The 14,936-nt window shown below is 52.2% G+C and overlaps 1 protein-coding gene across 1 annotated transcript; it reads right to left on the bottom strand.

Moving 5' to 3' along the window:
• Nucleotides 1–6,444: 6,444 nt before the first annotated feature.
• Nucleotides 6,445–13,845, bottom strand: SLC7A4 (solute carrier family 7 member 4). Its single transcript, XM_005524538.3, has 5 exons — nt 13,756–13,845; nt 11,578–12,627; nt 10,784–11,460; nt 9,884–9,992; nt 6,445–9,379 (listed from the first exon to the last, which is right to left on the bottom strand). The coding sequence occupies exons 2-5, from the start codon at nt 12,557–12,559 to the stop codon at nt 9,186–9,188; spliced, it is 1,962 nt and encodes a 653-aa protein (XP_005524595.1). The 5' UTR covers nt 12,560–12,627; nt 13,756–13,845; the 3' UTR covers nt 6,445–9,185.
• Between the last annotated feature and the right edge of the window lie 1,091 nt (nt 13,846–14,936).

The raw sequence follows: 14,936 nt of genomic DNA, 5'->3' as shown, positions 1-14,936 counted from the left end.
TATCCTGTGGTGCCTTTGTCTTTGCATCTTGTTTGTGTATTCTAGCTCCTTATCTCATCTTGCAGTTTTACTCTTGTTCTTGTGGATTAGGGTGTCAGGGTATGGTTTTTGTCAGACACCCCTTTTAGTCAAGCATTTCTTCCTAATTCTTAATTTCTCTGTTTCACATGCACCCATACCAGAACCAGCACATGAGATGTGATGTTGGTGTGCAGTGAGGATTTGCCAGCAGACTGCTTTGAAGTGCTCAGGAACCAGAATCATCTCCTTCCCTGGATGCAGGTGGGAGGGTGGGATGTGTAAATGGGTCAGTACACCTCTTGCCCCTTGGGCTGAGAATTTTTCCTTTGTGTCATCTCCCCTGGAGTACTCCACATTTTTAAAGTAATATTTTTAGGAAGAAATTATAAATAACCTGTTTTAAATTATTATTTTAAAATTTTTAGGAAGAAATTATAAACCTTTTGTACATTCATGTCAGGTAGTCCCACCTGAAGCCACTTTCAGCAGGCACAGCACTGTAGAAATGTGCAGTTTGGACCATAAAAGAGTACAGTCTTTCATACTCATTTTTTATAAACTTTTTTGTAAGTTTATTTTGTCCGGAATTGTTCTCTGAGGTCCCTTCCAGTTAATTTTCCTGTCTCTGATATCCGTGGATGGAGATAATAATTTGATTTTGTAGTATCTTTTGTATAATCACAAGGTCATGGCCATGCTTCTGTTTAGCTGTAAATATTTTTGAAATTAGAATTGCTCCTGACAGAGAGGAGGATGCCTGAGGCAATACAGGCTTAAATGTGGAATTCAGGATTCAGAGCACCTGTGAGTAAACTAAAGGGACACTCACGCCAGGTGCAGTCACAGGCTGCAGGCAGAAGTGATGCCCAGGGAGGTACATTGTCAGGCACAGTGGGCCACAACCTTTTCCTCTGCATCATAAATAGTGACAGCAGAAGTATTTTTCATAATTTTAATGGAAAGATAAATTAATCCTTTAAAAACATAATGAAATATCTCCAGCTGTATCCAGTGTTTGCTTTCCGGGCAAAGCTTGGAATGGTTTTTGAAGGGGAATCTTGTACTTATGTACACCCACGTCAGCCTGTGTTTGGGGACTCTCTTTGCTGGTGACTTTAGATATTTCTTTTCTTGTTGGTTTCAGTCTTGTTACTGCTCTTTTATTTTGACTCCTGACTTTAAGCAGCTATTATTTAATTGCACATACCTGCATTCACAGCACTCCTGTGATGGCCATCCAGTTACTGCTCCCTGGGCCTTTTTCTGCACTGGTGTCACCAGGCTCACTTGTGCTGGGCTCAAGCCTCCATCCTTTCCTCTGGACTCTCCACTTGTGCACACGTTTCTTGTGACACCACCACTCATCCCTAACCTTCCAACATTTGTGTTCCTTTTTTTACCTTCCTGGCACAGGCTTCACCTTCTCCATCTACAGATATCCTTGGGTATCCCCAGCCGTGTGTATCTCCAGGATGAAGATTCATAGATCTCCCTACTCCTGGTCTCACCCTGCAGCTGTACTCCAAATCCCTCTGCTTCCAACACTGAGTGTGTACTTGATGGGTACACACTCAGAAAGGAGATACTGATTTATTTCTCTGCCATGCCACATCCCATGTTGTGTGCCAGATCCATGTTCTTCCTGGGTGGTGTCTTTCATGCAAAATTCAACATTCACTCCATCCACTGCTTTACAATCCTCAGTCCTCACACATCTCACCTGCTGTAGCCTCCTTCTTGAACGTCCTTCATGTCTTCAGTGGACTTTGTCTCGTGGGAGAGAAAACAACCTTAATCACCACTTCTGGCCACCAGGAACATCCCTGCCATCCACCTCATTCATTCCAAGTTCTATTCTGCCTTTTTTACCCTGTGTTTACCTTTGACGGCTGAAGTGGCTGCTTATCATCGCCCCTGTCCTCCTCACCTCCTGTTCCTTTTACAGTCCAACAGTTCTCCTCAGCTGCCTCATCTTCAGGCATGGACATGGTTTCCTTTTCATTTGTCCTGGCTGGCACCCTTATTTTTTCCTGCCCCATTGGAAACTCACACAACACTTGCTGAGCAAACATGTTCTGATTTCCAGTGGTTATGGGAGGGGTTCCAGGACCAGGAGGCTGTGGGAGCTCCCTGGCTGCTCAGTGTCAGCTTTCAGGCTCGGTGGAGCCCGAGTGGGGCATTCACAGCTGCATTGTGAGCACTGGCCCCTGGCTTTATCATGATGATGGGATTTTCAGTCCCTCTTTGCTGTCTTGGCAACCTGAGGTCAAAGAACATAGATGCTTCACTGTGTGGCAGCATCTGCTTTGGGTTTGTGGTAAATGAGGTAGAAAAAGATGTAGTTTTAATCACCTAGGGGTAATACAGACAGTTGCAGAGAAGTACATGAACTAACCCAAACTTCCTTTTAACTCTTTTAACCTTTTAACTGTTTGGTTTCATGTACTTTTTCTTAGGGGAGATTTTTGGAATGGCTATAGAAGAAAATATTGGATTAAACTTAGAATCAGCTGAAACCATTTCCATAGCCAAGGGCAGCTGCCTCGGCCAAAGGCTTGGAGCAGGGAATTGTTCTCACTCCTGTTCTTAAACTCTAAGAGCTCACATGAAGCTGATGTGCTGTTGGCCTTGTGCCTGTCCACGAGTAATCTATGACCTGGGATCACACAGACCTTGGAAATAAGAGATAAAAATCATCCAGTATCTATGGACATAATCACAGATGTTTTCATTTTTTTGTTTCTAGTTTTTCCCTTTTTAGAGTCAAAATTACTATAATGAATGTTTTGAATGGTTTAATTTCTGATTGATAAATCAATACAGATATTGTTTTGTAGTCAAAATATTGTTTTTATTCTACTAAAATTTTACTCACCAAAATAAAAACCAGTTCTTTCAGCCTCTGAGGCTGAAAGGGACCACATGTTGGTGGTTAGTGGTGAGTTGGCAGTGCTGGGTTAATGGTCTTAGAGGTCTCTTGCAACCTAAATGATTTTGTGATTCTATTATCTTCTTTACTTGAAAATAATTCTATGGTTTACCTAGTGGGGTCTGTCCTATAAATACACAAATGATTTTATCATTACGTGTCTAACACATCAAGCCTGTGTTTTGTTTTCAGGACTGTCTAAACCATTTGCATGTTGTAAATATGGGCTGCAGTCTTTAAATCTGGGCTGTCTCTAAAAACATCAGAACCATCCTGACACCCCCTCAGTCTCTAGATGAAAACTTAGTGTATTGAACACAGAAGCTTTATGGGGCTTGGTTTAAATCAGTCTAAGTGCTTATATTTTAAAACATTTTTCACCATTATTCTGTTATGTCCTTTGCCCCTAGCCCTTCCTGTGTTCTCCAAAGAAGAGATGCAAATTAAAATCCTATGAAACAATACACTCCAAGTTTGACCTTATTCACCAGCTACAGAAGATCCACTTGCACATGTTTTGACACACATGGATTTGTTTGTCACTGGAGTCAGAGCAGTGTGGTTTTAGGCTCAATAAATGTATCAGCAAACCATTTGGGAACCTAAACACACCAGGTGATCCAGCAGTGTTTTACTGGGCAATGTCACTGGGATAGGGACCTTGAGCATCCTGTTGTCCTATGGGTTTGATGAGGTGGCTGAGGGACACAGAGCACAAGCCTGCCTTGTTTCCAGGTGGGATTTGCCTTCCCAGAGGGCTGCCAGGAGGAGAGGGAGCAGGCAGCTGGAGCTGGCCTGGAGGTTTGTGTGGGAAGTTGGAGGGATTTGCTGTGCTTTGGCAGCTGCTGCCAAAGGTTGTGAGGAATTAACATGAGTTACTCCAAGAACTGTAGTTCTGTTATACTGAAATACCAGTTATTCCCGATTTACCTGCTGATCTCCCCAGCTGGATTCATTGTTCCTCTTTCCTCAAATTCAGTTGTGTTCTCTCTGTGTTGGAAGCCAATCTTGGAATAACTCACCAGAAAACTTGTCGAATCCCTGTTCTCAAGGGATTCAATAGTTCTAGTACTGAGCCTTTTTTATTTTTAAGTGTCAGTTCCATATTGTTCCTTTTGGTTTTCTTTGCAAAAGTGCCTCATGAAGGTGTTACAGCACACCAGCACTGCTGCCTCTTCACAGGTCCTGTTCCAGTCAGAGCACTGAGGTTACACAAATCCACATTGATTACTACTAATGGTATTTTTACAGAATTCTTGTGTAGCTCTCACTTTGTTCAGTGGCCTTTTGAAGCCTTGACTGTCCTTGTCCCATGTGACCTTTTGGAAGGTCACAATCTGCCAGCTTGTTTTGCTGCAGCACTCTGGGACTGCTCCAGCTGTCTGTTTCTGGAAAATGAGCATTACTACTCCAGGAAGCTCAATGCCTGATTTGATGTGGAACTTCTCCAGTGTAAGTTACACATGTGATCCCAAAGTTCTAGCTATAGCAGCTACTAACTTTGGAGGCAGGGCTGGGCAGCAGAGCCTCCAGTATGGCTTCAGCTGCTCTCCCCACACAGAAAAGGAGTTTTTGTGTTTTTCAAGTATTTTTCTTGAGCACTTTGATCTCCTTTAGGATATTGAGCATGCTGTCATGCCCAGAGGTGCATTGGCTGTTGTCCTAGCAAGGATTGGAGCCCCCAGTACTGCCCTAAAATGCTTCCAGCCTTGCAAGAGAGGTGTGGGATACTGAAAAACCAGGCATCCTGGCTCCAGAGGAGCCGCAAGCTGCAGCTTCTTCCTGCCAGCATCTGACAGACTTTTCACAACCTCAGGCCAAGCTGTCATTGCCTCAGGATGCATTTCTGGTCTCCTGCCTACATCTCCCTCATGGCAGTTTCAGTCCACTGCTTCATTCCATGTCTCCTGTGCATGTGGGAAAGATTTATTCTCCTTTTATAGAATCTGTAAGGTTGGAAAAAAATGCTAAGACCATTGAGGCTGGTAGCTGCAGTTTTGTGTCTGTGTGGTGTGTTACATGTGGGGAAATGGCTGTTTCCTCCCTAGCCCCCAAAGCAGATGCAGCAGATGGAATGGAACCTCTACCACAGGGATGGGGCCATGCCATTTGTGCCCTCACTTACACAGCTCTTTGGAAAGTGCTGAGACAGGGAAGAGCTGTGGCTGCAGGGACAGCACAAACACTCCTGGAATGACCTAGGGATTTGTCTGCCTGACTGCCAGTGCATCATGCAGGGATGAAGGGAGAACAAGACCACCTTGCTCTGTGGCATCTTTTAATGCCTGTCATTCCCCAGCTGGTGGTAGGAGCAGATACACAACTGCTAGCATCCTGGAATGCTGCGTGATGCTTACCTCATCCTCAGGCTGTGTCTGCAGGAGGAGGAGGGGAGCATGGCAGGATAATGAGAGGATTACTTACAGCCAGCTTCTTTGAGCCCTGCAGCTCATCTGCTGCTTTCAGAGCCGGGGGGATGGGGTGGGGGTGGGTAGTGATAATTTAGGAACATGAGGCTGGGAAGTGATTTAATTAGGACGTGGAGCTGCTGTCTTCTGGATGCAACCCTTTTCCTCCCTCCATCATGGACAGGGCTCAGCTATGCAAGAAGCTGCTTATACCAATTATTAAACTGTGCACCTGCAACTCCTGCTCCCCTGTGCTTTCCCAAGCAAGAGGCCAGCAATCCCTGTGGGTTCCAACACCCAGCAATCCCTGTAAGAGTTCCCACTGCCCAGAGATCTCTGCAGCTCCCACTGGTCCCATCCCCACAACTGCATGGGCTGCAGCAGCGATCCTGTGCCCTGAAGCCTCCAAAATCATCTCTGGCTCAGTACTTGTGTCCACCCCTGGAGCATCCCTGAGCTGCACCCGGGGCTAAGGTCCACAGGCTCTGTTACTCACTGCCATTTAAAGGGGGTATGTGGCAGCCCCAGCACTGATTTTCTCTCTAGTACAAATTCCGTATTATTTCCCTCTGGATTTGCATTTCTCCTTGTCCTGCTCCACCTGCCTTATGGAAACTGTCCTCCCAGGGTACAACAAACTGGCACTGCCCTGCCAGCTACTGTCCCAGTCCTCCCAGTCCAGCAGCATCACGGGAGAGGCTCAGCCAGCCCTGGCTGCTGCCTGTCCACTCCCATGCTGTCTGTGGGGATTATCATCCAAGACTCACATTAACCCTCTTAGCCCAGCCAAAAGCACGTGTGCCAGAGCTGTTCCTGCCCCATAGCCCATAAAGCCCTTCCCAGTTCCTGGGCCACTCCAGCACTGACCCACATACCTCCCTGCAGCTCTGGAAATAGACTGATTTCTTGCAGCCTGATTACACCATTGCCATGGCTCCCAGAAAATAGAGGACTTTATTTATATTTTTAAGCTAATTTGGAGAAGGATACTGCTCTGGAAAACAGGTGTATGGTCAGCCACAGGGAAGCAGCAAGCAGCTGCTCCTGGAGCTCCATGAAACAGGGTTCTGGAAACTGCACGTGGGAATGGTTTCATTTTACATCTGTTTGGAATTGAGGATATGGATGGGGCAGCCAGGGTTTTCTCTTACAATTACAGGCTGCCATCTTAAAGCCCTGCTGATGCTGTTTACTTTGGATTTTATTTCTTTTTTCTGCTAATACAATTTTCAGGAAGAAGTTCCTGTAAAAGGGCTGCTGTCTGAGTGACAGTGGCTGCTGCCATCCCCCTTTTTTTCTGTGTGCATTGATGAGTAGTCAATTAAAAATCAATTTATACATGTTCTATGCAGAGCATATCCTACTGCTGTAGGATAGTCTATGACACATTAACTGACCAATTTTGTAATCCTATTTAAAAGAAAACCCACAAGAGGTTGCTCAAGAGGTCCCACTGGTCTCCTAGGTGCTGGAGAATTACACTCCAAACCTTTAATACCCTGCTGGCTGCATCCCTGGCACCCCCTGCTCTGCTGGGGAGGACCCCGTGCTTTGCCACAGCCTATCGGGGGATTTCTGTGCACTTTCAGAAATTAATGTTTTTAAACAGAATAAATATCAATGGATACAAGGCTCATTCAGTAACTCCTTGGTCTTTCACAGCTTAAAAGGCTGACTGAGACCCCTGCTAGGAGAGCTGAGAGATGTGACTGCCATTGATTTTCCTCCACATGGGAACATGAAAGTCACACTCAACCCATCCCTCTCTGTGAGGACCTTCCTGCCCTTCCCCAGCCCTGCACTGGGCTCCCTTCTCCTCCTCTGTCCCTGTAGATCTTTTTACTCGCCTTTGTCCTGCTGACAATGGATTTATTACTGAGATTAAAGCTGAGTCACTAAGGAGGGTTCAGCCTGTGCCTCCCCAGGTGCCTGTTGAACGCCTGCTTTCTAATGAAGAAGGACTCATCTCAGGAAGGACATTTCCCTAGACAAAAGCAGTGTGGGGATGGGGGTAACTGTGGGTTATAATTAAATTCCCATTAATTACACAAGTTCTCATATCCTTTGGCTCATAACCTTGGGCAGCTTTAGTGACCCTGCCCTGGTGCTGGCTCAGCACTGTCCTTGCCGCTCAAAGTGGGGTTCAGTCCTGTCTAGGTCAGTATCAGAGTATTTGTGTACTGTAAGGCTCAAGTCCTAGCCTACCCCAGCCCTGTGGGGTCCTGGTTTCTGTGGGTCTGGCTGGAGCTTGTCTTCATGACTGGAACCCCTGTGGAAGCAGGGTGGCAGTGGGCAACATGACCCTCCCTTTCCCCACTTTCTGGGGGGGGCTTTCCTGAGCACTGAATGGGGAGCGCTTCCCACCTTGAGTCTTGTGGACACAGTGATCACAACCAGCCAGAGCCATTGCAGAAACAGTGTTTATGAGGTTGACCAAATCAGCTCGTTGCTCACAAGCCACAACACAGAGGTGCCGAGCGGGGCCACAGCTCTGGTGGCAGCAGCACTGGGGCAAGGCGGGACACGGAGCAGTGCTATCAGACAGAGGGGCTCACTGGAGTTAGCATATCCTACTGAGGGTGCCCACAGCCTCTCTAGGGCCCCCCAGGAACTGGCCAGCCAGAAATAATGGAACAGCTTTCCCACAGTCCCCAGCTCCTTGCCGCATGCAGAGGATGAGGATGGAGCAGGGTGTCCATGCTGCAAGGCCCGTCAAGTTGGCAACCTCACGCTTGACTGACTTCCAAAACATGCTGAAACTCTTTTCCCTTCCATTAGGCTGCCCATGGGCAAAACAGTCAGGGGTGGCTGCAGCAGTGCTGCTGGGGACACCCCCATGACACCCTTGCAGCTGGGGTGACCCCAGAGCATGGGGATGATTGCTGGGGAGGAGCCAATACTGAAAAGCACCTGCTGAGCCTGTCCCCAAGTCCCAGAGAGCCTGGAAAGGGCATCATGGGGGGCTGAGTCCCCATGGTGGGGCAGGTGGTGCTGCTAGGGTGCAGGAGAACTGGGGAGCCAGCTCCAGGCAGACTAGCTCAGTGATGCTGCTGGAGACCTTCAGGGACAAGGCAATGTACCTGAGCACCCATACCCCACTCAGGCCATGGCATTATCTTCCAGCAGGCATGGCCCCTAGTCCATCCCTCAGCCAGCCAGTTCCAGTGGCTGAGAAGATGCAGCTGGGCTTTTTCCATGCCAGCCTCCACTGGCTCTCCTGGGGTGCCTGCCCAGCCACCCATTCTGGCCATATCTCTTCTTCATGTCATGTCTCCAGCTGCCCCTCAGCTCCCTCAGCCCCAGCCTTTGAGGAGAGCAGCTCTGGGGATAGGGATGGCAGGGATGCCTGTGAAGATGCATGATTGGCCCCTGCCCCCTTCTGAAGGGGACTGTGCAGGACGCAGGGGGCTGCACTCAGGACGAGAGTAAGGATGGGCAGCACTGGGCTGCCTGTCCTGGTCTGTGGGGAACCTCTGCATCACCAGCTGCAGAGATGTGCTGTCAGACAGGAGATGTGCTGCACAGTGCCAGGGTGTGCTTGGGGAGAGGTGACAAGGACACGGCTCCTCATGAGCAGGGTTGGCACTGGGCTGACACCCAGCTCCTGAGTGCAGGGGATGGGGGAGGGAGGCAGCTCCTCCACACCCTGTCAGAAGTATGTGGGGAAGGGTGAGCATCCTCATCCTCTCCCGGTGGAGCCCCACACCCAGGGCAACCCCAGTGGATCTGCCATCAGAGGGACCAGGAGGAGGGGGGTGGATCTCTGGCCTCATTGTGGGAGGAGATTCCGACGCTCCCATCTCCAGGTACCCCTGTTGCCAGGGGTGTCATCTCTTGCAGTCATCGGTGTTGGTGTCTGGCAGCCCGCTGGCGGGCTGGGAGCTAGGCTGGACTGCCTGCACCCTCTCCTCCAGGCTACCACCTGGAAACACCACGTAGTGGGCGCTGACACGCTGGGGCCGCGGCTCCCGCAGGTTCTCCTTGCTGTGCCAGATGCCATAGCCGAAGTAGACGATCAGGCCTGCAGTGGGGACAGGGACAGCAGGGGCTCCAGCATAGCCTGGCTGCTGGCACCATCATAACTGGCATCACAGCAGAATGGGGCATGGATGTGGCTAGAAATCCAGTGGAGCAAAAAGCTAAAGCACCACGGGGGCTTAACTGAGCTACCTGCAGGAGGAAAAGGGTCCTGCAGCATGTTAAGAGCAAGTGGAGCACCCTCAGTCCCTGGGAAAGGGAAGTATTTCCTGAGCCCCAGGGAGCTGCCTCAGGAGCAGGGGGTGGTTCTGGCCCAGGGCTTTAAGGATCAGAACTTTAACAGGAAAAAACTGTAACGCTCTGGGAAACAGTGAGGCTCAGGAGATGCTGGGAGACCTCAGCTTGCATCTCCAAAGGGGAATCAGAGGCAGAAAGGTGAAGGATATGCTTTATAGACCCATAAGTGAGGGAGAGGAGCTGCCAAAGCAGCCAGAGTGCCAAGACAAACCCTATTCCCCCTCCCCTGAGCAGCCGTGGGAGCACTCACCTAAAAGGAGCCAGATGGCGAAGCGAAGCCACGTCATGTAGCTGAGCTTCAGCATCAGGTAGATGTTGAGGATGATGCTTAGTGCTGGGGATAGGGGTACCAAGGGGATCTGCAGGAGAAAAAAAGCTGGAAGAGTGAGACCTGCAGGACCACATTCTCCATATTTAAAATCATAGGGACAAAAGACAGCACTGGCAAATGCATGGGACAAAGGGACTGTCACCTCAGGATTTATAGAAATGGCACTTTTCTTTAAGGAAAAGGAACAATGGAGCCAGGAGCCAGGCTGGCAGAGTAGGCACAGGCATCATCATGAGGACCAAACAACCTCCTGGCATGATGGAGCCAACATGGTCCTTGCTGGAGGAGCCAGGGCAGGGGCATGGTAGGGACCATAATAACCACTGTTATTATGAAGCTGCATGGACTACATCAGGGCTCAGGTGGGCTGAAAACAAAAGAGGGAGAGCACAAGAGGCATAGAAGTGGTCTGGAGGCTGAAAATGAGCTCCATCACATAGAGGAAGGGCAGCCAAAGTAAGAAGCTGAGGCAGGAGAGGAGCAGAGCTGTGGGGATGCAGAGAAGGGAATGCAAGGTGGACAGGAGCAATCCCTGGGTCCCATGGTATGGGGATCCATCCCATGGGATGAACACAGAACTGCTGGGGATGTCCCTTCCTGGGGATCAGTGGCCACACAGAGTAATGTCAGAGATACCAACACTCCCCACACCCAGTGTCCACAAACATCCTCTTCCTCCTCTCCTCCCCTCCCTCCTCTTTCTGCTGTTGTGGTGCTTTCAACAAAGTGCTGTGCCTGAGACACCTGCAAATCCATCAGAGCTGCTCCCACCTCCCCTCACCCCCGCAGAGGAATTCCCTGCCCAGGCCCTAGGCATACCTGGAAGGTCTGGGTGCTGTGCTGTTGCTCGTGTGCCCAGATGAGGAGGAGGCTGAGCAGGAAGCCCAAACTGAAGAGGACCAGCAGCAGGGAGTAGCTCCAGGTGGGCAGGTGGAGGTGGGTGTTGCCAAACACTAAAATGGAGCAGAGGCAGATGGCAGACACCATCAGGGTCACCACAGCCACCATGACCACCTCACCTGGGTAGAAGTCACTGAGGAACTCCAGGTAGGGCTCAAATGCTGCCTTCAGCTGCCCTGGCTCACGCTGCTCATTGCTCTTGTCCCTGTCCACCAGCTGCAGCTTGTCAGAGAAGGACTCATACTCCTTCAGCTCACCCCTGGATGGGTCCTCGTGGGGCTCGGGTTTGGGCCGGCCACTAGCTGCTGGTGCGGGGACATCCCCCTTCTGCTGCTGGAAGCGCAGGACAATGACGCTGGCGGCCACGAAGGTGTAGGCCAGAAGTGTGCCAATGGACAGGAACTGTACCAGGGCCTCTAGGTCAAAGACGAGGGCCAGGAGGGCCATAAGCAGCCCGAAGACCACGATGCCGACGACGGGCACCTGTGTGCGGGGGTGCACTCGGGAGAAGACCTGAAAGAAGAGCCCATCTTCGGCCATGGCATAGACGATGCGTGGCAGGGAGAAGAGGTTGCTCAACAGAACTGTGTTCATTGCTGAGGGATGGGTAGAAGAAGGAAGACCCCATCAGACCCAAACCCAAACTGGGGATCATTTCCAGCCCCCAAAGCAGGGGGGGTGGGCAGCTCCCTCCCACCGCTGCCTGTACTCACCACAGATGGAGCCAGCAGCCACCAGAAACCCTGCCCAGGCATAGCCCCTCCTGTAGAATGCATCGGCCAGGGCAGAGTCAGGGTCCAGCGTGTGCCAGGGCACCATCAGCGTCAGCACAACTGACACCAGGATGTAGGCACCAGTGGCAAGCCCCAAGGAGAAAGCGATGGCCCTGGGAACAGCCCTCTGCGGGTTCCTGGCCTCTTCGCTGGAGGCCGCGATGACATCAAAGCCCACAAAGGCATAGAAGCAGGTGGCTGTGCCAGCCATGATGCCCGACAGCCCGTATGGGGCAAAGCCACCCTCCTGCGTGCTCCAGTTCTTGGGCTGTGCGAGGACAAAGCCCATAATGAGGATGAAGAGGATGACGCCCATGCTGATGACTGAGAAGACATGGTTGAGCCAGGAGGACACTTTGGCCCCAAAGGAGATGAAGGCGGTGGCTACCAGCAGGATGGCAGCCGCCAGGAAGTCTGGATAGCGGGCCAGGAATGGCACCTGCCAGGCACCCACATGGGTCTCGGTGAAGTTTTTGATCTTGTGGTTAAAGATGGAGTCCAGATAGCCACTCCAGGCCCTGGCCACCGCAGCCCCTCCGATCATGTACTCCAGCAGCACATTCCAGCCAATGAGGAAAGCCCATATTTCACCCACAGACACGTAGGTGAACATGTAGGCAGAGCCTGTCTTGGGCACACGGGCTCCAAACTCGGCATAGCAGAGAGCAGCCAGGAGTGAGGCAAAGCCAGCAATGATGAAGGAGATGATGACGGCAGGGCCGGCAATCTCCTTGGCCACGGTGCCTGTGAGGACATAAAGCCCGGAGCCCACCATACCCCCAATGCCCAGCAGCGTCAAGTCGATGGTGGAAAGGCATCTGTTAAAGGATGTCTCCATCATGTCATCCTCCAGGGTCTTTACCCGGTTGAGCTTCTGGCAGAAGCGGGTCAGGTCGGTGGAGCGGGGCAGCCATCTCGCCATCCTGGAGGCAGTGGGCCCTGCCCTCAGCAAAGTGACGGATCCTCAGCAGTGAGATCCTGCCTGGAGACCTGGTAAGAGGGGCAGGAAGGGGTGAACATTCCCTTGGCACCTGAGGTATCAGGTGCTGGGGACAGGGTGGAAAAGCCACCAGGGCACATTACAGGTGTCCCTGACTCCTCAGCCAGCATGGAGCTCAGCACAGCGCGTCCTCCTCCAGAGGTGGCACAGAACAGGGATATGTGCCAGGTAAACCACAGCACTCCCAGGGCAGCATCTCCCCATTCAAGCCCAAACCAGTCTGCTCTGGCCCTGATGAAGGTTTCTTTGCTGCCTCCTCTTCACCTTATCCAACATCTACCTAAATTTCACCCTGTTGTGCCAGGACCCCGTCATGGGGGCATGCAGCATCTCCCTGCTCCCAGGATCCTGCTGCTTCCCCAGAGAAAGTTCAGGCATAATGCAGAGGCTGCAGGAGAAGTCCAGAGCAGCTCCCATGGGAGTCCCCAGTCAGATCAAAAAACAGACAGTACCAGGGACCAGCCATGCTGGCAGCTGCCACTGTGACAGTGGGAGAAGACAGCACTAGGGACTTCCATGTGCTGCTTCCCAGCTACTCCACGGGGTGATTGGTGACTCTGGGGACACTCTCCCCTCCCAGCTGCCCTCCTTCCTGTTCCAGAAGCCCCACACCTATGTAAACAACGTGTCCTGCTCGGAGGGCTGGTGCAGCCCTGCTCCAGGGTCCACCTCTCAGGCCAAAAGATCCTGGAAGGCCCTGGGAGATGGCAGAAGGACAGGGCCGATGATGGTTCATGAGGACAACATGCACAATTCGTGCTGGCTGAGACTCCCACCCCTGCACAGCCAGGTCCCCGCGACTGGAGGCGTTGGCAGTACTGGGGTTCCCAATCCCAAGAAACGCAACAGGCGCAGCTGGGAGGATGCGGAGCTCGGTGCCCATTGGACACGGAGCATCCCCGGAGTTTGGGGGGTGGATGAGGGTGGGGACCGAGAAGGGTGTGTGGAGATTCCGGATTCATCCTGGGCGGGTAGAGGCGATAGTTTCTCCCCTGCTCAGCCCCGCCACGATGCCAGTTCCGGCCGGCGCCGAGCCCCCATCCCGGCCGCGCTCCCCCAGGACGCTCCCCACAGTGCCGGTCCCAGCCCGGCTCCCGGTCCCAGGGGTTGTCGCTCACCTGTGAAGGCGGTCGGGGCCCCGCACCAGCACCGGCCTCACCTGCTCTGCGCCGCCGCCGCCGCCCGGCTCCGCCTCCCCGGGCTCGGCGGGAGGGCGGGGGCCGGGCGGGGGCCGGGCGAGCCCTCGGCCTTATCCCCCAGGGTGTCGCCCCGGAACGAGGAGCAGAGCTTGGGGGGTACCGGAGCTGCACCTCCAGCCCCTCGAGGAGCAGATACGGGGGCATCCCTTCGGGAGTGTTTGCGCAGCTGGAGCCGCACGGAAACGGGATACAGGGTGGTCATGGAGATATTCCAAAGGCTGGAGCCCTGGGCTGCTCTGGAGACCGGCTTGAAGTGCTGAGGGTGTTCAGCCTGGAGAAAAGAAGGCTCCAGGAAGATATTAGAGCCCCTTCCCAAGCCTAAAGGGGTTCCAAGACAGCCGTAAAGGGACGTGGGATGAGGACCTGGAGTGACAAGGGGGAATGGCTTCCCACTGACAGAGGGCAGTTACCTGGATATTGGGAAGGAATTCTTCGCTATGAGGGTGGCGAGGCTGTGGCACAGGGTGCCCAGAAGCAGCTGTGGCTGACCCTGGATCCCTGGAAGTGTCCAAGGCCAGGCTGGACGGTGTTTGGAGCAGCCTGGGATAGTGGAAGGTGTTCCTACTCATGAGCTTCTAATCCAAGGTCTCTTCTAATCCAAACTACGCTGTCATTCTGTGATGGAGCAGTTATCCCAAGTCCCATTCACTGGATGCAGTTCTGGACGGAGCAAAGGGCTGAGACCCTGCTCCTCTGCCTCTGAAGGGCAGGCACATCCTCTGTGCTCAGGTGTTTGTCATGGAGAAACTGAGGTGTGGGGAAAGCTGCAGGAGGGGGTACAGGCCCCTCCAGCTCACAGTCCTCCTGCCTGGCCAGGAGCACAAAACCTAAGCAAAAGCCTGTGGTGCTTTCAACTGGCTCTGCAGGGCAGTGAATCACCTCCGTTCATCTCCAAGTCAAAAGGTGTTTCTTTTCCAGAAGTGCTTCACCTCCTCTTGAGCCACCACAAACCTTCTGCCTCTCTAGTCTCCTGGGGCAGGAGTTTTCCAAGCAGTCACCCGTCCCACCCAAACCTGCCTGTTACAGCTGCCCTGCAATGCTGCTGCCCCTGTATTTTGAGAGTGAAGTCCCTCTCCATGTCACTCATAGGCTTATCTCCA

This window comes from Pseudopodoces humilis, chromosome 20, assembly GCF_049639895.1.
Source record: "Pseudopodoces humilis isolate 2021_Gansu_Grassland_sample_001 chromosome 20, ASM4963989v1, whole genome shotgun sequence".
Taxonomy (NCBI): Eukaryota; Metazoa; Chordata; class Aves; order Passeriformes; family Paridae; genus Pseudopodoces; species Pseudopodoces humilis.
The sequence above is the reverse complement of the archived record's forward strand: the minus strand, read 5'-3'. Positions and strand labels throughout refer to the sequence as shown.

Coding starts and splice junctions, on each gene's coding strand:
- SLC7A4 (XM_005524538.3), bottom strand. CDS start 12,559: ATGGCGAGATGGCTGCCCCGCTCCACCGACCTGACCCGCTTCTGCCAG. Junction 9,993..10,783: donor ACAGCACCCAGACCTTCCAG/GTATGCCTAGGG, acceptor TTTCTCCTGCAG/ATCCCCTTGGTACCCCTATC. Junction 9,380..9,883: donor CGCCATCTGGCTCCTTTTAG/GTGAGTGCTCCC, acceptor TCCCCACTGCAG/GCCTGATCGTCTACTTCGGC.